The sequence below is a fragment of the Cardiocondyla obscurior genome, linkage group LG04 (assembly GCF_019399895.1).
Source record: "Cardiocondyla obscurior isolate alpha-2009 linkage group LG04, Cobs3.1, whole genome shotgun sequence".
NCBI classification, from domain to species: domain Eukaryota; kingdom Metazoa; phylum Arthropoda; class Insecta; order Hymenoptera; family Formicidae; genus Cardiocondyla; species Cardiocondyla obscurior.
The window spans coordinates 1424032-1446378 of NC_091867.1; the positions used below are offsets into that span (position 1 = coordinate 1424032).

General features: G+C 40.9%; 2 protein-coding genes across 4 annotated transcripts in view; one reads left to right on the plus strand and one right to left on the minus strand.

Moving 5' to 3' along the window:
* The window catches only part of LOC139101885 (protein Star), a 41688-nt gene that overhangs the window by 3023 nt on the left and 16318 nt on the right, over positions 1-22347 (plus strand). The gene's annotated exons all lie outside the window — the stretch shown is intronic.
* On the minus strand, positions 145-20545 carry LOC139101881 (serine/threonine-protein kinase 32A). Of its 3 annotated transcripts, XM_070655377.1 has the most exons (10): positions 20272-20544; positions 14512-15045; positions 12358-12413; positions 10465-10633; positions 8497-8694; positions 3737-3826; positions 2930-3096; positions 2059-2339; positions 1541-1747; positions 145-1233 (listed from the first exon to the last, which is right to left on the minus strand). In XM_070655377.1, the coding sequence occupies exons 2-10, from the start codon at positions 14558-14560 to the stop codon at positions 1062-1064; spliced, it is 1389 nt and encodes a 462-aa protein (XP_070511478.1). In that variant the 5' UTR covers positions 14561-15045; positions 20272-20544; the 3' UTR covers positions 145-1061. The 3 variants fall into 3 exon arrangements, with proteins under 3 accessions (XP_070511478.1, XP_070511476.1, XP_070511477.1); XM_070655375.1 differs by having other exon boundaries at positions 12358-15045; positions 20272-20545; XM_070655376.1 differs by lacking the exon at positions 20272-20544 and having other exon boundaries at positions 12358-20157.

The window sequence follows — 22347 nt, forward strand, 5'->3', positions numbered from 1 at the left end:
CTTTCAGTACCGTATTAGATATAGATGTGTTGAAATTGATTTCTCATATTCGACTAGCAATCAGCGCCTCTTGGACCATTAAAATTTTTGAAATCTTTTTTTTTTTTTTTTTTAATTACAATCTTTTATTTTTATTTAAAATGACATGATAGATAGTTCTTTTTTTTCCCCTTCTGTAAAAGCGATACACGGTATGTGCTAGTAATTTGTACTGAAAGGATTAATTTATATCATATTTATCGAAGACGTGCGTGCTAAATTCTAAGGACCGTCTAATCGAGAGTCTTTTCGTGACAAGAGAAAAAGATTTGCTACTTAAATAAAGATCGTTCTACTTTTCGTTATTCCGTGAATAAGCTTGCGCCGCTGTTAGTCGGAGTTCGCGAGATAATCCAGGATGGTAATCTTATAAATGCACGTTTCCTGGTACAGTGATTAAATGCGCACTGCTGGAGCCTGATGGAGCTTATGGCGACGTGCGGTTATCTCCAGCTGCTCTCCACATTTTCGGGATCTCGCGGTTGAAAATAGTTATAGTTAGTAAGCTGATATCGGTAATCAGCGCTTTATCTCAGTCTATTTATAAAATTTCTCCCCCTCCCCCTAAAAAGAAGTAAAGCTTCGAATCCGTGGACAGGCATACTAACTATGTCGTAGCACCAGAAAGAACGAAGGCCTTAAAACTTGCGTTTGCTAATTCTTTCGAAGCGTATAATCGAAAGTAAACACGAAGGAAAAATCGAGTATAGCGTAGGGGGCATATAGGAAGGGCGTGTTAAAGATAAATCACCCCATATTGAATCGCGATAGAAAAATAAAAGCCGAGTATCATGTATACGTCGCCGTATATCGCTCCAAGAAGAGTATAAAAACCTCGCCTACAATGGAACTTATCGCTTTTTTTCGTCTTAGACTTCTGCATAGGGGGATAATTAAATATTAAAGAGATTTTTTTTTTCTTATGATAATAAAGTGCGGGAAGTTCCGTCAGAACTCGGTGCTCGTAGGGCTGAAGGAATCTACTGGTCGCTGGTAGGCTACGTCGTATATATGTTCATTATCTAAGACGTGCTAGGCTCCGGACTCGCGTCGATGAAGTCGATGTCCGAGGACGTCGTGGCGCTCGCACGGCGACCTTGCCTCGGCGACCCGCTTATGCGCGCTTTGACGTCCGTCGTCGAGACACTCAGTCGGTTTCCGGTTCGGTGGGCCGGCAGATGTTGCTGCTTTGTTCTGTAATCAAAGGGTTGCGACAGGGAGATATATATCGCTACGTAAACGCCGAGAAGAGATGCGTCGCTCGGGAGAGATTAACGTATACAGTGGCATTCCGGGATCTCAACTCCGGAACTCGGGATTGGTTGTAAAAGTTGACCGCCAGTATTTAGATACGTCGGAGGAAATAAAACGGAGAATTATTTAGTTTGCAACGTTAATCTCGGTGTTAAATAAAACGAGCGAATTACGAGAGGGAAAAAAAAAAAAAAAAAGAGTAAAATATGTTGATAATATCTCGAAGAGCTTTTTTATTTTAGCATACTTGAGCCTTTCTTCGGCACCCTTCATGGCAGTGTTCAGTTCCTCCTCCCATTGTTTCTCCTTCCTCTCTCTTTCTTGTCTCTCGATCTCGCGTTCGCGATTGTACACCCGGTATTCCGGGATGAAAGCTAATCTCCGCGTGTCTACGCTCGAACCAGCCCCTTCGGCAAATCCACCGGCCTCTTCTGAGTGTTCGACCCTCAACGACCTGCAACGGGATGTCGAGATATTGCTTCGACAATTAGCATATTAATTATCTTGGTAATATGCAGATTCGCGACGGGGAATACGTGAATCTTAAGGTGCCGCGATCGCAACAGTTGCTAAGAGTTGGTTTGCGTTGAAACTTTATGTCCTTCGATTACAATCAAATGTTAAATAGAACCCGCGTTCGTTTGCACTCAACATAAAAAAAAATTATATTCACTGAATAAAAATCGTTTGTTACTATTTTAATTGAACATATTTTTATTAATAATTCCGTTTGAGGAAGGAAATGCTTAAATTAAAATGATCAACCTTTGCTTGGCCAGACGTTTCTTCTTCTTGTGCAGGGGTTTAGTCTCGATTATCATTTCTTCGAGTTCGAAGGTGGGGTCGCAATTTAGGTGATCTTTCGGCGGAATAAAGGGCGGTTTTATTTGCTTGTTCAGCACCTTGTCGAAGTCCAGATCCCTCATCGCGCTCGACTGCTTCAATTCTTTCAAGCACGACACTCGTGCGCTCGGGGCAAGGGTTAATAGACGATCCAAAAGATCACGTATTGACGGGCTCCAGTGCGAAAATGTCGGCCTCTCTTCCTAAAAAACGAGATATTCATGTCGCGCGCGAGCAAAAACATAAAAAGCACTGAATGATGGTAGAAGGTATAATTAAATTCCTCGAGAAAACCTACGTGTTGTTTTCTACGAAACTTGTGAGAGATAACTCTTTAAAGCTTTAACATCTAATTACGTTCAAATAAAAAAATGGATCCAAACTACTCTCGTAATTACGAACATAACTCCAAAGACTTTGTACACCGTACTGTACAATATTTTACATTCTTTGCGTTTACCTCGAAAATCATCTCGCATACAAACTCGAGTGTTCCGGGAATTTAAAACGTTAACGTTATTAAATAGACTGATATGCAAAGTAGAATTGGCAAACGCTGTCTCGCATTATGCCATATCGCTCGTTCGTAACAAGTCCTTAATGTGACAGCCGAGACACAACGCAACCTTAATTAACGGAATAACACGCGCGTGTTACTTTAGAGTGATTCCGAGGAATTCGAACGTACTGCGTAGCTTAGGGCGAGGTGGAGATGAATTTCCCAGCTTTCGCGTGGCTATTCGACGCTGTTTTTATTTTTTTATTTTTTTTTCTTGTTACACTCGTGTCTTACCTTCAAGATCCTTAAAGCTTCTCTGTTAGACGTCGTTGAGTGGAGCGGATACGGTCTTTCCATGGCGAGGGCTTCCCAAGCGAGGATTCCCAGACTCCACCAGTCCACGGCGAATCCGTAGCCGGGAATACCGTATTCCTCGCACGAGCACATGTAAATCTCCGGGGCTGATCCGCGTTAAAAATAAGAAATGCAAGAAAGCGTACCGGTCACGTTATTCGCGAGAGCAGTACCGAATTTAAAGCGGACATGAAAGACGGATTTGAATTGATGATGCATGGAAAAGGGCTTCTCTTTGATACGTTTTCTTTTCTCTAGTCACGGGTTTAACTTGACGTCATGATGTCTTATTAATGGAAAGATATAGTTATTTCTTAAAATATACGGATTTTCTTCGATAAAACTTTCGCCCAAGACGATTAAGAGCATTCACGGAAAATAATTTACGAGAGTAACAATGTTGACGACATTTATAAATCATGAATACGATGTGTGCATTTATATTAAATATAGAAAGTACTACGCGTGCGTTGCCAGTTGAATTAAATTATATATTATTATATTACATGTATTTTAAAATTAATTAAATTAACTGAATACATTTTGAAAAGATTAAAGTGTTAAAATTCAATGTCGGAAAAAAAAAGAAAAAAAAATGGGTGTGAATGTTAAAGTAATTAAGACATTTGCGATATTCCTGGGGGAAAAGGGGTTTAACGTATGTATGGCACGACATAGCTAACGTGTTCAGGTATATCTCTACACAATAGATGAAAAAGTTTTGGTCAAAAGTTTGTTCACACATACCTATGTACGGTTTTGTCCCAGACATCGACGTCGCCAACTGTCCATCTTCGAGTACGGTCGCGATGTTGAAGTCTGTCACGTGGGCGTGGCCTAGACAAGCAAAGTATCTTTTGTAATCTGCCGTCATTAAGTTAATGACTATGCAAGTGAATTATTTACGCTCTTTGGAATATTCCTTTCGAATATGAAAGAGAGACAGAGAAAGAGAGAGAGAGAAAAAGAGACAAAGTAATTACACGTGACAATCGAATCGGTATTAAAACAGCATCAAATTCGTAAAATTTAAAATGCCACTGTAAAAATTAACTTTAGTACAACGAAGAGATCTGTATAAACGCATTCGATACGCTATATTATTTTCCTCATCATATAGGTCACGTAACGTTGATGTCCGCATTTATTGCAACCCAAGGTTTATTGTTTTAAATTATGGGAGATAAAATACATTGTCGGAATATTCCCAGCATTTGCTCGGGGTGCCGTAAAAAAGATACCCGGGTACAACAGTAGTAATTAAACTACGCGAATAATACCCACACGCGTTCGTGATCTTTAAACGTTTCTTGCGGCACAATTGCTTAATAACGTATCCTAACTACACCGCCTAACTCTACCTGTGGATTCACCACCGAGAACTATTAAGGGGTAGATACACACGTGAACGCATACTGGCGGATACGATATTGGTTTTGCAATTGTGCGTGGTACGGTCGGAGCACTCGCGTGTGTCACGCTACTCCCGCAATATTTATCCGTTGCTGTTTTCTAAACATCGAGTAGACCACGATGTGGATCGAGCGATGTAAACTAGAGCAAGAGAGAATGAACTCCGACGCTGCTGCACATCGCAATAACATACAATCCCTCCATTGTGGCCGGGTTTCGTGCCTTAGTGCCAGGCACGTGGGTAGTTTGCGTATATACCGTGAGGAATAGCTTCCCACCTTGTACGTAGGAAGATAAAGATTGACGACATCCGCGGGATCTTTTCATTGAAGCTATCATTTATAATTTAATGATTGATGGAAACGAGAGACCATAGAAATTAGACCCGAACTTTTGCAACCATTTTATTCGACCGATGTAATTTAATTGATTTATGAATGAGGAAGCGTGCTTTTCCTTACGGGAGTGACAGTTACCCTGAAAATTTTACGCCGCTCGCCATTATAATAGCGCTTTAGATTTTAATGAAAATATTCTATGTGGTGTTCCACCGGCGCGGGACATTGAAGTTCTTCACGTAAATTGCATAAAGTCTAGACTTTATAACTCGAACTGCAGGCTGGCTCTCTGAAGTTTTACACTGCACCTCGTTCCGCCATATTACGCTAAATTACCTCGCTTCCTTAACTTCCCAACTACACAATTATTCAGGATTATAATGATTTTAAATGATGTTACGGCTAGAAAACAAGCGCGAGCGACGTGACCTTTAAACAGAGACTTCAAGGGGTCTCCGTTGGACAGATTACTCGTAATAAGCTTCCTCTTTTCGGCAATTATCTAGCGAACATTTCACTGACGTTGCACAAGAGATTTTCGGAAATTCCTTCGTGACTAGAGTTTCTCAGTGGGCACTCTTCGCTTTAAATCGATTTGCGATCTCTCCTTCCGCTTGATTTAAGCGATTCAGACCGCTCTATTCGACGAACGGTATAATGCATGGCCCGAGTCCGTAGACGGAACAGCTGTTTTGTGTCGGTGACGTCTCTCAGGTGATATTTTCCTCGGTAGAATAAACCTTAAGCCACGTTGGATGGCAAACGAAAACCGGGCGATAAGCGCGGGGACACTGGTGCGTAATTTTAAATGATGCAGAGGCAATCTTGGGATTCAAACAGCCGTCGGGCAGGTGCAGGAGGAAATTAGGATAACCTCTCCCTTTCCCGCGACCTCCACCCACCCCAGGTTCCCTTCTTCGGGATAGATGTACGTACATGCTTCTCACGTCCCCGAGGCACTTCCCGATGAGACAAGTCCCCTTCGTTTCCTCCTTCCCCGTCGATCCCTTTTCTATTAAAGCAGATCCGACCTTCAGCGTGAACACGCACAACCCTTTTCGTTTCGCCGTCCCTATCTGGCTTATCTCCGTCTTCCTTTCGATCTCACAACTTCATCGACGTTGAAGGCGGTATATTGTACCCACGTATTGTTCGCCGTCGTTACCGCCTCGGGCTTAATTTTCGTTTGGCGGAAAATCGATAAGGCAATCGCGCGGACATAACCGAATATATCATTTTCCAGCATAAATGTTAATAGAAATTTCATCGCACTCGAGCAGCGAGAAGCTTTCGTTCGCGGTAATTCAATCTCGTTCACGTTCTTGTTTCTGCTTATAACTTGTTTGCACTTGCTCGCTTCATCCAGGCCAACAAATACGCGTAAATCCGAGGAGCCGGGAGGATCTCAACAACCCGTGGCGCGTCTGAATTATTTAGCGTCGCTCTTAACATTCGCTCGGTTTTTATCTCCCGACGGTCTCTGACGCAGTCTTTAATATTTTGACAATAAATCGATATCTCGTCGAGAAGTTGAGGTGGAAAAAGCGTCGCTGATAATTTCTGAATCTCAGCTCTTGGAAGTCGAGGCGGGGAAGTGTGCAAGGCAACATTTCCCTCATTGATAAGCGAATAGGAGAATGTACGTCGTCCTACATCACCCCTGAGAAATTTCGGGAGTGAGACGAGCTAAATATTGAAGATACGCGACGGAGCGTATCAGTGACCGATAAGAAAAAAAAAAAAAAAAAAAAAAAAGAAAAGAAAATACGTATTACATTTTTCCTCGTTTATTATTTTATTACGCCGAGCCCCTAAATCGCGCGGAGATGTTGAAGGCAATCTCCTCGAAATCCTCGTATTCTCGGTTGGCTTCCCAGACAACGTTTATCGGAAATGAGCCCCCATGTACTGTCAGTTAGTTTTCAAAGTTGAACGATAATGCTTCAAGATTGTAATTTCGCGGGGCTCTACATAATAGAAAATCCTTCACCGCACTAGGCAACATATTAATTCCGTTTACGAAGCGAACGATGTCCGTTGCAATTTAGATCGCGCGACCGCGTACGCTCCTTGCAGGCAATTTCCGTGCTGCACGCGTCGCCGTGGCGTCTTGCACCGCCAACAGTTTGCTAAATCCACACTCAGGATGCCTATGTATTAATCTCACGGGATTCAGGGCGGGAGGGACGGGTGCATGAATAACGCGCGAACGCAGCCGACGGTTAATTTCTGCTAAAACCCGGCGATTGCTCCTCGTATTGCGAATTCGCGAGTAATCTCATCCGCCGCGCGAAATTCAGTTACTCGAATGATAATCCAGGCTTGCTTGTGCTACGAAGTAACTGAATCACGGACGCGATTAGAAACGTTTGTTCGCAGTGACACCGACATTGAAACCGAACCTCGGAATCAGTGCTTGATATGCAAACGAGATCACGTCGGCGAAAGTTCCGACTGCGATTTAACGGCTGTTATTTCGAAATTTGCGATGCGCCAGATTCGCACAATGTGCCACCGCAATATATAAATTAAACGCGAGTTGTCTCGTAGAAAATTGCTATGCAACAGGGAAAGCCCTCCCGCGACAAAAAAATTAAAAAAAAAAAAAAGCGCAATTTCGACTACTTTGTAGTTTGTTTGTAGTAGTTTGAAATACAAAAATATGATGGAGGTATCGCAGGCGAGAGAACAAATTTATATTTTTTTTTTTTTATCTTGAAAAACCACCCGCTTTTTTTTTCACCCCATGTTGATGATTTCATTATTCATAAATATTAATTAAAATATAAATTAAATGTAGATTATTTTGAAGAAAATTATACAACGCGGGAAAAACATCTCTGAAACGTTTGTGAGGTTTTGATAATTTAAACACAAAAATATCTCATACTGAGAAAAACAAAATTTATTCTTCCTTCTAGGAAAAATCTCTCGCTTTCTGTCTCACACGTCGATGATTTTGTTATTTGTTCTCTCGCCCTCGATTTGTAAATGCGCACGTGCGAGAACTAGCATGATCGGATTCAAAGTTGATTTATGCGAGCCGCATTCACCGCAGGCGCGGTTGTTCGAGTCTCATTCCATGTTTACGTTGAGAATGACTTTCGCATTGTATTAAATGAAACTTGGGGATCAGGTGGCTGTTATTGAAGCCGTAAATCAAAATAAAGGTAGAGGTGACGGCCGATTTGTTTGCTCTGCAGTTTCAAAAGTCTTGCGACATTTCTTCGCAAGTTAAAACTCACAACAAGCTGGACCAGTTTTATGTAGTGAAAGCTTGTAATGCATCGTTTCTCGTGATATCATAATTAAATATCGTTTATTATTAGTTTAATAAATCCAAAATTAATAATTAATTTTAATAATTAAAAGCTCTCAAATATGTGCAACGGTGGCTCGTATAAATGCAAATGCGTACACGCACATGCAGACCTCCTGTCGACAAAATAATCAAACAATTTACGTGTTAAATCTCTAAAATAAATTCACATGAAGCTACAAGATAAAAGAAGCATTTGGTGTATCGAGCTTTACCATTTATATTTTATATAAAATAATATATCGTTGTCGGTGTGCTTTTACCGAGATACGGGGTCAAAATTAAATTAAATTCTTTGAAAAAAAAAAATTTCTCACTTATGGAATTAAGTTCTCTTTGTGAGATTAATTATCCTCATTCGTATTATCCTGCGCGCGACCGCTCTCGGCTGCAGCTAACGCGGATAAAGATGAGAGTTCGAAAGATCATTGACTCACCCTCCTCGTCCAGCAATATATTGTCCGGCTTGATATCCCGATGGATGATTCTATGGCTCTGGAGATAATCGAGCGCTAGAGCGATCTCGGCCACGAACAGCACGACGCTGTCCTCGCCGAACAAAACCTCTTGCTGGATGTGGTACCTCAGATCTCCGCCCAAAAGCAGATCCGACACCATAAATAGGTCCTCCTCGTCTGTAACAGAAGTAACGTGCGAATCTTCTTCTACGCATCTTCTACGTACTCCCCTACGGTCTTCTTTTTTTTTTTTTTTTTTTATCATGCTCGGATGCGTTTGCGAGATGAAAGTGACATGTGGTTGTCGAACGGTTGACCGATCAATATTGACCTAGTACAGTCAAGCACAGAGTTCGGGGAATATTGTCCGTTGCGTTATTTTCACGTATGAACGATAAAACCGATTCCGAACAATACGCAGCACGGACTGCCTCTTGATAAATAGACGGGTGAAACCGCACGTACGAATTCTATGAGGGGTAGGGTCTGTTAAAAACGAACGATGGAAATCGACAAGTACGTTAAAATTTCTTTTTATTCGCATATAAAATCGTAGATCGATAGCGCAGCCGCCAGATAAATTCTTTGGGAGTAATTTACATTCTTCATGATTCAAATCACCGTGACTTTCTTATCTTAAATACAATTTGACGCTTTTCTTTGATGACGTTGTTAATAAATATTCACAGACCAATACGCATTTGTCGAAAATGTTTGATTGAATAACTAGAACGCAACGCTTCTGTTAAAATTAAACGCTACGTTCAATCTCTGTTCACGTGCCTGTGTCGGATTGTCTTATATATTCCATGTATATCGACAAATGCAGTAGAATATTCTTCGAACGGCACGAATGAAAATAGAAAGTACGACAGTTCGATACGAGAAAACTGTTAACTTGATTATTCTATAGACACGAGCTATTTGAACACTGAGATTTTATCCATTAATTGGCACACGACCACATTAATATTTACATACGTAGATATATATTTATACAAAATACATATATTTTACACACAAATCTTAGGAAGATCATAATTTATAAAATAAATTATATCAATATTATTTTATCAACGTTATTTCAATAAAGTATAGTTATTATTCAATCAACGTTAGTTAGAAGATGTCAAATATACTGTAGGTTTTTTCTTTTTTTCAATTATTCTTTATAATTCACATCTCCTTTAGAATGTTTAATACTGATCCACTTAGAAAGTTGATGGACTGACGAGCTCTCATTAAAATCTTTACGGTAACTGCGAGCTTCATATTGCTCATTTTTGCATAAATATTTGCACCGTCTGTATTCCCAACGTCGAAAGGACTCCGCTTCTTTCAATAAAGCGCTGTGTGTTTTTGCAAGATAAGCGTAATCATTTAATGCGCGTTTGCCGACCGGATAAAAGATTTGAAAAATATCGTTCTCACGGTTGCGAGTGATAACGAGAACATTGTACGTTACGAACTTTAATATTTATGGCCTTTTTGTTTGTACAAAAAGGTAAAGTCTGTTAAGACTTATAATATGATTAGTAGCAGAATATAATTACAATTTCAGCACGTATTGAAATTCGTAGTTTATTGCATACGTATGAGGTTTCACGTTTGCGCGTCCCTTTAATCTTTTAATTATTTTAATTATTACTATTTGTTTCGGTTTTATCAAATATTTCTTATCCAAAACTGATCTTTTGAGTCTCCTAGCAACGATGCAAAAAAGAAAAATTACGTTTGACGTTAAATCGTTTTTACTACATGTATTCCTGTATGGTTGTCTTCTCTCGTGAGTAACAAAAGAAAGAAACATTGGCAAAATTAGGTAATAGAGGATTCATGAAAAAGTTTCTCTGAGACGTTTGGGACACCTGTGTACGTTTTATGCGTTTCCCATGAGATTCAAAAGAATGACTCGCGAAGTGATCGATGCCTCGAGAAACGATTTACCTTGGAAGCTGAACCATAAATTCACCAAGCAGGGATGTTCTAACTTCGACAGTATCTCCACCTCCCTCGCCACATTCTTTAGGGCACCCCGTTCCGCGCATTCGTTTTTGTGTACGTACTTCATGGCGTACATATTGCCGGTGCTGTCACGTTTTTGCACGATGCAAACCTGTTGGCAAAAATTGAATCGAAACTTAATTCCGCTCGGCAATCCCGCGGGCCGCCGTCGCTAAAACCGTTCGGCCGTCTGCAAGTTTCCCCGATCCGGTAAATTCAATATTCACGGAATATTTAATATCCTTGCAGAATAATAAAATTCATCGTTTATTTATCCGAACAATATTGCGACAAATTGACGTTTACTTTACTCCGCCGTTGTATCGCCCTAATTATTATCGGAAAGAAACAAAATCTGTCTAGTGTCGGTCGTCTAGTCACTGTCCAGCGCGGAGCATGTTTCTAAATAGATATCTAAACTTTTTTCGCCGCGTACTTGTTTACTGTTGTGAGTTTGACCTCACGCAACGCTCGCTCGACTGCCGAATTCGCCGGGCAAACCGGTTCTTGCCGTCCGCCGCCCGCGCGTTCTCCACCTTGCGAATTTTCAGCGCGAGAACTGCTGGCCGATGTAAACACACGCACGTACTCACACTACCGTGGCGGTCGACTGGCCCGGCGGATTCGGCAGTCGAGCGTTGCATAAAGTTAGTACGCACAGTAGACTAGTACGCGGCGAAAAAAGTTTAGATATCTAGCTTTTCTAGCTCGTTATTAGCTAGCAATAATTATTTAGTACCAAGTACGTTTTGAGTGTACATTTCTGGCATAGATTATGTATCTTTACTTATTTAAGGTCGTTTGTTCTAACTTCCTAGCAAATTTACTTGTTAAGCAAACACGTTCGTATCTTTATCTACTTAAAAAAAAAGATGGAGATAGACGTATGATTACTTGATAAGCAAATTTACCAAAAAGTTGAAACAATCGGGCTTTAAAAAAATATATGCAAGTATGTTTGTTTGATAAGAAAAGTCACCAAGAGGTTTGAACAATTGGTCCTGCATGTTATTTAATAGAAAATTTAAAAGAAAAAATTCTAATTAATAAAAAACAATTTTCTTGCCACAATAATTGACCATTATAAAATTTTATACCGTAGCTTTTTTATGAATAAATATTTATTTAAAAAAAATATTGCACACTTGCCACGTAATAACCGAGGGAACGAGTTTCAGAATTTTCGCGATAGCCTTACTCGATAAATGTAAAAGCGTCAAGGAACGTACTTTTACGATCAGAAGCGTAGCGTACTTTATAGGGGCATAAATGCGCTTGTTGCGTTCTACGTTACGAACCGAATAAATGTGCGTCTATTGATCCACGTACCATTCTTCAAATAATATATTTATGTTATAAACGTGTCCAGCGTGTAGTTGATGAGCTTTGTACGACCGAGCGTTAAAAGGAAAATAAGCAATAAATACAGGTGCCGCTTCAAAAAATATTTCGGAAAAGTCAATTCCATTTCATCGCACAAAATCACGAGTCGCGCGGCTAAATATTAATAACAAAAAGATAAAAATCAGCTTGTGCCCGAACTTTTTTTCCGGGAAGATAGAAAATGATGTACGAATCATTATATATATGGTTCAATATATATTGCGAGATCGCAGAAAACGAACTTTGTTATTGCGTATGCAAAAAAAAAAAAAAAAAGTTTACAATGGTCAAATTCAGCTTTGATGAGACAAACGATACGGGAAACCGCAATCTGAACCAATTTCGAAATCGTCGAATTCGCAAATCAAAACCGCGAGAACGGTCAGCTCGGTTTGCAAACAACACCCGTGCAGCATCTCGTTGTGATCCGTCTGGAAAAAAAAAAGGACGTACCTTGCCGAAGCTGCCTTTTCCGATGGCGCGTAGAATTTGAAAATGATCGAAATTCACTGCAACATAGAAATGGGAGTCAATTGAAGCGATACAAAATAGGGTAATTTTAACGGTGAATGGGTAGCGCATTGACTCCACACTAATGAAGCGCAATCGTAATGGTGAATGGGTAATCGTAATGATTCGTGAAGCAATACATTAAACTCGCAGGATCGTTATCACTGGCAATTTTGAAATTGCCATTTATAAAACGTATAATAAATTAAGCAATTTATCACTTATATGTATTAATTAACCCTTTTGGGTCTGGGCATATATCCTGGTTTTAAAAAAATGTGTATCTTCTATAAAAATCAAGCTGGCAAGCTAATTCCTTTTGAGCTGCTTTTCTCTCTTATCCCGTTAATTAAACATAAATGGATTTTTGAAATCAACGATTATACAATCCTCTGGTTATTTTCGTTTTATTCAGAGTTAAAAAAAATTTTTTTGTTTCCGTCCGCAATTTGGAAATTTTGATCGCGTACTCATATTTGATGGTCTTAAAAACTTTTTTCTTTCGGTAAGGTATGAATTTTTTGTAAATTATATTTCTCAGGTATAAAAGAGTTAAATCCCTTTAAGGGCAAGAATGGAAATTGTAGCTTTAGCAGAGGTCGTTTCAGAGGTCCGTCGGTCTCTCACAAAAAAAAAAAAAAATTGAAACTTTCGAAACTGTAACAATATAAATTGCAGGCTCTGGCAGGGATCGATTTTGGCGAACGTACAGACACGTAGTTTACATTGCGCGAACACGCAATTCCGGTCTTCCCAAAATAGCAAAACCACATAATCGGAAAAGCGCATAGCAACTCGAGAATTTCGAACTTGATCTCTTCCAGATTCGACTTATAACGAAACCGATATTTTCTCCACAGTAAAGTTAATCAATTTCGAAGATAATAAGAGTATGATATAATAAAAAATATTAATAAAACTATAGTACTGTAATTATACATATTAAAAGCTGTAAAACTCTGTTAACGTTGTTGGTTTATCAGTTATTAAACGGAAAATAATAGAATCTGTATTTTTTAATATCCGTTACGGAAGCTGAAAAAGCAAATCACGCAAAGAGGGAGTCGCGGACGAGACACTTCTTTTTCCAGGAATTTAATTACAATAGGATTGAATATTGGATTTTTTCTAGGTAAAATTGAATGTCTGCAGGATCGTCGCGCGATATACAACCGACACATTTATTAATAGCTCACCAGTAACAACTCGATATTCTGTAATCGAGTCGTAAGCGAAGATTTTCACGCGACGTCGCGTCGTATTGCGCATTTCGCGAGATATCGCGAAAGTTACAGCCCCAGTGAGGTATAAACGCGATAGAATAAGGTGATCTCTCGTGAAACGGTGGAAGCTGTCGATGTGTATCCCTTCAAGCAAGAATTCGAGTTATGCGAATTACATGCACGATATCAAGTGAAGCGATATACATATAATGTGGAACGGTATCTGCGCTAATATCTACATATTTCATAACATCTTGGTAAAAATAGCTCAAGGGAATCATTAAAATGAAAATTTTCTAATTAAAATTCTCCCCACATATAAGAGAATATTTGCTTTAATTGGAATCAAGAATCGTGAGAGATAAATCACCAACGTTACAAATTTTTTGTGCTTTATTACATAATTATTAATTCACCGTCCGGTCAATAACTTTCACACTTTGATCGACGGATTGCTATTTTTAGTGTCCGATACCGATTCCTCCGTCAGTTAAATTTAGACGAACGCTATAAAGAGTGCAATTAGATTGAGATAAAAGATTAGTTTCACTCGTTGGCTGAGAGCAATGTTACTTTGTTTACTCGTATTCGTAGTAAATCGAAGAAACAGGCGTGTTCTTCAAATTATAGGCCAGCTAGAGAGGAAGGCTGGAGAGCCAAGTAATTTTTTTTTGATCGTGCTCTCGAAGTCGAGAGCCTATTCTTTTCATTACTTCATAAAATATCAGATCCGATCCGTAGTATGCACGCGCGCGTGTCGTGTGCATGTATACCGTACGTGTCATCGGGAATCAATCCCCAGCACTTCCACGTAACGTGCCCGAGGCTCATAAAAGATTCGCGCTCTCTTCCCCGCAAGCAAGACAAGTATTACCTTCTTCTCCGGGGGTGGGCGCGCTCCGGGTCGATTGATTGGCACCCATTTTTTCTCAATAGACGTCGGACGTACACGTCGGCGACCGTTGTAAGTCGCATCGGCGCGAGCGCACTGCCGATGATATTCGGTCGGCTCGGGTGCTCTCATATTTCGGCATTGTCACGGCGTCGCGACGCCTCGTCGCATGGCCCGGCCTTCATCGGATAACGCTCACCATCTTTCCACGATCGGGAGACAGAACGGGACGAAGAGCGGCGGCTGTCACGTGCGCCGAATAGCCCCTCGTTAAGTTCGTCGATTGCTGATCGAGGCGATGTCTCTCGATCGGTGGCGGAACCGGGGGAGCGGCGGGGGTAACGCCGGCGTTAATTAGTAGCGGCCCGCCGCCGCTGATTCGGGCGGGTTAATTAACGGATCGTGCTCACGTACGGGATAATTGCAGGCATCGATGATCCAACCGATGACAATGCGGAACACTTGCCCGCGGCGTATCTTACTTGCGACGCGAACGACGACAGCGACGGATGGTTCCTGTAACAGATAATTACTCGTCACTTTAATTGCTCTCGGGCGAAGTAGCAGAGCACGACGAGCGACAGCTGTGTCATGATGCAATAAATGATACTAGACGTCGTCAAATTAGCGAGGCTTACGCCGGATTGATTGGGGAACGACTTAGACGACCTAATTAAACCCGATTGTAGCTCCCACAAACATTTACGCGATCAATATTAAATATATACATAAGCCGTGCATCAGATTAAAATTCTATTATCGAAAAAATGTACACTTAACTCTTTGCGGTTTTATGTCGAATTAACAGAAATGTACTGCACTACGGCAGCTAGTAGACTTTTTGTTTTTTTAGAATCTGCATAAATAAGTCCTTTCAAGTAATAAAGATTCTTTAATTCATATTAAACGACTCGACTACGTGGAACTGATGACAAAAACTAAAATCTTCGTTTTTTCGCGAGGAATAATCTGCACTTCCCAGGAATTAAACGTAACAACACATCAATGTTCGTAAAATAAAAATTTACTTGTTTATTCACGTTGAAGCTTGACGAGATGTTCACAATAGAAAATTCTAGGCGCGGTAGGTAGGATACGTCGAGGATGAATGGAGAAATACGTATCTATGCGCGGACAAAGAAAAATGTGAGTGATAAAAAAAAAAAAAAAAAAGAGGATTTACGGTAACGGCGTTGCGGCCTGGTTTTCAAAATGCTAAAACTATCCCCATCGAATGACAATGGAGGGCTCTTTCGCGTGAATGAATGCTGGAGCGTCCTTGTGGGTAGTCTCGATCGAGCACGAACAATCGCTCGTTTCTCTCCATCGACGAGACAACCGGGTTCGCCCCTCGTCACATTGTATTAATCGGCGGATTTCGCACGCGATTCACCCGCACACCACCAACGTGTGGACCGGACGCGCGACATCGATGCCAATTAACAACGTTGATTAGTTAGCGCGGGCACAGCAAACACGCTGATGTATATCTATCACCCGAAATTGCAGGCCCAAATGGAGATCCACGCGCTGGACATGTACGCGCGTGTTCTCGCTGTTGTATATACGCACGATTATGAATTCATATTCATCTTCATCTTCGACCTAATTACATCGGCGGTCTCGTCGAAACGCTTCATTACGAGGCGCTTTCAGCATGCGAATTATTTTAACTGATCGATAATGGGTAAACGCGCGCTACCGGGAATGGAACGCTAGAACGGCTCTGTTTTATAAGATCGAAATTATAAAATGAGACAGTTATTACAACATGTAACTGTGAAATAATTAATATTATCAAACGATGATTAAATTATTTTAACTACCGTACAGGGAGGATGTAAGTAGGTGCCCCCGATCGAATTTAACGACGAGACGCGACAACATTACGAGAATGCGATAATATTAAATTTATGTCGTCGGGAGAGATCCGTCGGACACGAAGAACGTGGTGCATCTCGAGTCACTACACACATGACGCTCTTCGAGGTGTCATGTACGATGTTGAACCTTCGGTGTCAGCGTGTTTCACATTACTTGGCACATGTAGGGTTACTCACGTGCACTATGTCTTGAGGGAAGTAACATCCTTACCGCAGCTTTCTATTAGACGAACGGAGTCGCGATGTGAAACGGTAACAGCCTCTCCGAGATCATAGCGTAGCCGGCTTATCTTTATTTTCTCTTTTCTTTGTCGTACGTTCAAACGAACAAACGATAATCTCGATATGATCGATATGGGAAATAATGCAGCGTATTACCGTAATAAATCTAAATTGCTCCTTGACCACTCGGTCTCAAAGGACGAGTAAAGTAGCATTAAAACGTCCATTTACAAGTAAATTTACGCGATCATTTGTATTCATAATGTTGCATCTCGTAACTGGATTATAATTTGCCCTCCGCGGAGTAATTTGGATTGTAGAAAAATGGAGTGAAAATCGGACGGATATCGGGAAATTATAGTCGTTTAGTGCCACCGCTACGTAAAAGCGACTGCAATGTCCCACTGGAGGGCGACTTCTCTCTCTCTTTTTTTTTTTCTTTTTCTATTCCGAGAGCACGAAACGCATTAACATTTAGAGCGTTCATGGAAAGTCGTAAAAAAAAACTTTTTCCGCAACGCCTAAGCAAAAACAGCCGGGAAGGGAAACAGTGGAAAGGAAACTTTCCATTACGGGTAGGCAAACTTCGTCTATGGCGGAGTTTTCTTATCGTCGGCAACATCGAGGTTGTCGAATAAACGTTAGAGCGAAATGAATCTTCCTCGTGTACATATCTTGACATTTTCGTTCGATCTCGACGCTCGCGATGTTAGTTCGGAATACACATTTGTCGAGACATACATCACCTATTCATCCATCATGCTTGCTTTACCATCACGTTTTATCAATAGAAGGAACGTGGTTGCATGTGTTCTGACAAAACATTGCAATGCTCGACATAACATCAAACGCGGGTAAAGAAAATTTCCTAAAATGCCACAATGCAAAATGACGAAAAAGTTGCGGGGCGGGATTGTTAATTTTCCCTCGACAGAACATCGAGAAATGTCGAAAAGAAAGTGATTTTAAATTTCTATAACATTACTTACATATTAGTATTGATATATTCAAGGCTCTTCTAATTACCATTAAATTATTATTAATAAAATAAATATTAAAGTGCCAAGAATTTTTTCTTTCATTTATTTAATTCGCATACCAGCTCGCGAGTAAGCTTTTTATTTAAGCGACCTTTAACATCAATAACCGCGTAATATTGCTTGGAAAACGCAATAAAGGCTGAATAAAAATTTTTAGTCGGAAACAAATATTTTCTTTTATTTGAAAGTTACAATTTCGTGAATATTACGCGTATCGCAGTGAGCTTGCGGCGAGTTTCAATTTTCTGTAAAAAAAAAAAAAAAAAAAAAAAGGGATTAAAAATCTGTTAAAGTAAAACACGCGATCTTTGATCTCCATTCGAACGATTCCCAGTATGATTTGTCATATCGTACTGAAAGATGAAGATTCAATTACGTATAAACGCCAATGTAACAACGCGTATCATTTATACCGTGCGATTCTGGTGGAGGAAAAATTACCTGAAAGGTGGAAAATTTGCTTATTCGACGTTGTTGAAACGAACGTGAACGCCTTAATAAAGTTTCGTGAATTACTTTGCGCCGACCGCCGCCAAATCCGATTTACGTATCCACGTGAATTCGGTAAACTTGTCTTCTGAGGACGCGAACGAAAGGAGCTGCCGGCCGAATTCAATTACACGGCGTACGCTAAGCGTTTCGGTGAGCAGGCTAGAGCTTGAAATGAGCTCATACGAGAAAAGTACATGAGTTATTTTCGAAAGTTATTCGCAGAAATAACTTTTTCCTTGCAGAGTTCAGATCGTTTTTTAATACCCCAAATAGAATGTATAATACAAAAATGTAACACAGTAAATTGCACACTTATGGAGACGAGATTAATGCGCCGCCGTGTGTCATACCTATTGGCTTTACGCTAACTATTTTACAACACAAATTATCGCGATGTGCGAGAGATTTTCTTTAACGCGGGTTTCTATGATTAGACACCGAAAACCTCTAAAGAACGTAGTTTTCAGGTATTTTTGTACGTTTCCGAGTTTCTTTTGAGATCATTCGTACGTTCGAAAGCGACGTTTTGCGTGCGGCACAAGCGGGAAGATGCAGATCGGAAGAACACGCTCTTTCATGCTTTATACAACTTACGCGACCGTAAACATCAAAATCTGCGAGACTGAAGTTAGGGGAAGGAGCATTTATAACTTGCAAACAAGAGCGCGCACTCCCACGTCGGAGTGGCTTGCCTTCAATTACAATGCGCCGTACTCCGAAGCGAAGTCACGGGCTTGTAGTTGCGTTGCAAACAAGCGTTTCAAAGTCCGTCAGATGAGACTTTTCAAAGCATCCCATTACATCCCGTATAATAGTTTTTTTTTCTTTTCTCTTTTTTTTTTCTTTTTTTTTTTTTTATGGTGTACCGACCATTTTGAAATCGACAAGATTCCTTGACAAAAATTTTATCGCATCAATAATCTACCATTTCATTAAACTCGGAATTACGAGTGCAACACATTTCGTAAATTTTACTTTTATAACGTTAATAAATAACGGGGAACGCGATTTAAATTACGAGCCGCAAAATTTATTTAGAATATATTATACGTGGCCTTCTTTTAAATTTTTAATTAATTATGATAATCGATTTTGTACACGAGCTGCCCCCTGGAAATCTATTACGTGGGATTAAGTTTTTGTGTCGCGCAATTTAATCTACCAATTGGACTGCAGAATAAATTTTGTTGATACAAATCTTGCGCGATAAACGCACATTTCGCGCGTACGTAACGTCGTATAATAGTGATTTCATTTCTCGATAGCGGTCTATCTACCATGTTAAGCGCAGTAAATGTACAAGACAAATATACATTGAGTGTATGCTGACCCTGTTTATGTCGCTATACCTACGACCTTTGCACTAATATAACTGCAACGATTTCTTGATCGAGCCTGCAGATGACTTTTCCGCGGCGACTTTAATTACGAAGTTGTCCAAGATTACGAAAGATTAAGTTTTAGAGAAATTACAGTCGCGGATGTTACATTTAAAGCCAAACAAACTCTAAACAGAGATAAAAGAGAATTAGCCGTTCGAAAGTTAAGAAGATGAGAGCGGGATCGAAATTCCTATTAAATCTTTTAACACGCATCAATGTCGTTTTTGAATGTGGCAAAAAAAAAAAATTTATAATTAGGGAAAGGGAAGTTATCGATAACGTTCCAGTTATAATATCGGCAAATATTTCCACGCAACATGTAGTACTGACAGCGCTTCTAAATGAAACAATAATCGAACTATTGGACATCCCACTAACACGTGCAACGAAGTGAGTGATTTCCTAAACATTAATGCTGTTTGACGCAACAACCATGCAGCTCGTACAATTAAAATCTAGGCAAAGAACAAAATGCTGTACAGAAATTCTCTCTTTCTCTCTATTTTTTCAATTATCTAAACCGAATAACACGTAGATATATAGCGCCGGACAATGTTTACGATAATATTTAAAAAATGTGAAAAAAGCAATCAATAACAATAAAAAAAAAAAAAAAAAAAAAAAAAAAAATATTGTGGGGGAAAAAATCAAACGAGACCGTTTTATCGAAAACCGGAAACGTTTTCATCTAAGAGACATCAAAAGACATTCTCGATAGAATACCGATACGTCTCCGCCAGCATCAGGCGACCTTCATCCTCGGGCCGCGTTGACACGATTGCAAGACTGAAAGCATCTCCCACGTCGAGTCTCGGGCTCGACCGAGTTCCCGTTTCGAGGGCGCGAGATCTTCGCCACCACGTTCTGAGCACACGCGAAGGGAGAGAATTGCCGCTTGTCGCGCGGTCCGGCCGCGCGGAAGTTGCACCGCGCGCGCTTTCCGGAGCGTTCCGGAGCGACGTTGGAGGATCCGGACGTTCGCGGTCGCGGTCGCCGCACGAGTGCGCCGAGAACGAGCGTTCCTCCGCGGCCGGTCTCGACGGCACGGGGCGGCCGTCCGCGCGTCTGCGCTCGACCGGGTGTACGCGAGGCCGCGTGCCATGTGCACGGGGGATACGGACGGCCTAGGGCTAGCAGAGGGCAAGGGGAGATGATGGAACGAGAGGTAAGCACGCAGGGCGGTCCGCGTAATCCGCTATCCCGAGGTTCGGAGGACTGGACGGGAGGGAACGGCAAAGCGAAGCGGCGGAATGTAAGACATCGGATAACCGGCACTTTCCGCGATTCCCGGAAGTAGCCGGCGTAGCACGAGGACGCGAAAGGAATAAAATTTAAAGTGCGATAAATATTCAGAGCCGACGCGATCTCTGCGATCTGGAGGATCGAAGGATGATGTACGAAGAGGTAAGTGGCGCAAGAAAAACGAGAGAGAGAAAGAGAGACGGAATAAATGAAATATTCAAGACAAGCCCGGGCGTTTTGCATAATTCGCACGGCGCTTGAGAAAATGAATTATAAAGATACGGCGCGAGAGATACGAGCAACGTCGACGAACGGGAATATTCGGGATATGGTCAGGCTCTTTTTGCGCGCGCTCGATATACCCTCGAAAGTCAAGTGGCAAAATTGCGAGAACTATTGAAAATAAGGCAGCGAAGGAACGTGGAACGAGATGCAAATATTCAGAATAACATATATATATATATATATATATATACATGATACATATTACGGCGCACATACTTTATATAATTTATTTATCTTACGCTCCGAGAATCGGAGTGGAATATGGCACAAGAATATTACACGAGGGCGTGGATGACGAGGGATGAGAGATATAAGATAAACACTCGGATCCTTTTTGGTCGACGGTACCTAAGTGGCTTTGGTCCGGCATAAGCCACGGGCTGCCAGAAATCGGTACTGCGTAAATTCTATCTGCCGTCAGCGTATGTCGTAAACGTTACTCCGTGCCTTCCGGGCACGGGGATGCCAGCTGTACTCGTCGCTGCGAAGGGTGATGGACGGCCCAGGCTGTTTTCTCAATGTCACCGAATTCATGCCATCTGTCTCCGGCGAGTAGCGCGTCGCTCGCGATACGAAACAATGTCGCGCAGTAATATTTCACCGATAATATTCTCTCGGAAGTCTATAAATTATTTAAGCTATTAATGTTAATTCTATACGTTTAGACCGTCACGTTCAGCGTAAAATGATAATATCGCAAGCGAACCGATAAATCATGGGGCCCGGTCGGTCGGATCATTATTGCGGAATCGCTAATGTTATTTGATCATCTGGCTGAATAAACTTTGGTAATCTGATTTTACAATCACGGGCATTGTCATCGCCGCTTAATGCGCGCAAATCGAACATGATGAAATACTAATCTCCGCAAAACCATCTCGCGTTATGAATTTTACGCCGCGCATTTACGTATCGTGTTATACTTGTATGGATATACATAATTTCGCATAGCGCGGAATGTTTTAGTGGGTATATTAAATCTGTCAGTAAGTCGAGAGGAGGGACAATAAAAGTATTGTTTTTCCTAGCTCCGCGTTGCGTAACACAAGTGCGTTGTTACGTGATCTTTCAAAGGAATTTTATACCCTATTTCAATTTCTCCTCGTCGAACAAACTGCGTTATAAAAAAATTTTACTTCCGTTGAATGAACGTTCTGTATTGAACGATGACAGATAGCGACGGTAAAATCGCTAAGTACATTTTTAAAAACGTACAAGGGAAGATACGAAAGATTAACGACGAGCGTTTGAGGAAACACTCGTATTAACTGT

Bases quoted from the DNA above. Each gene is read 5' to 3' on its own strand.
- LOC139101881 (XM_070655375.1), bottom strand. From the start codon at position 12,486: ATGCGCTACCCATTCACCGTTAAAATTACCCTATTTTGTATCGCTTCA. The intron at 3,827-8,496 runs GTGAGTCAATGA...TTGCTTGTCTAG, and splicing joins TATATTGCTGGACGAGGAGG to GCCACGCCCACGTGACAGAC. The intron at 1,748-2,058 runs GTTGATCATTTT...ATCCCGTTGCAG, and splicing joins AAACGTCTGGCCAAGCAAAG to GTCGTTGAGGGTCGAACACT.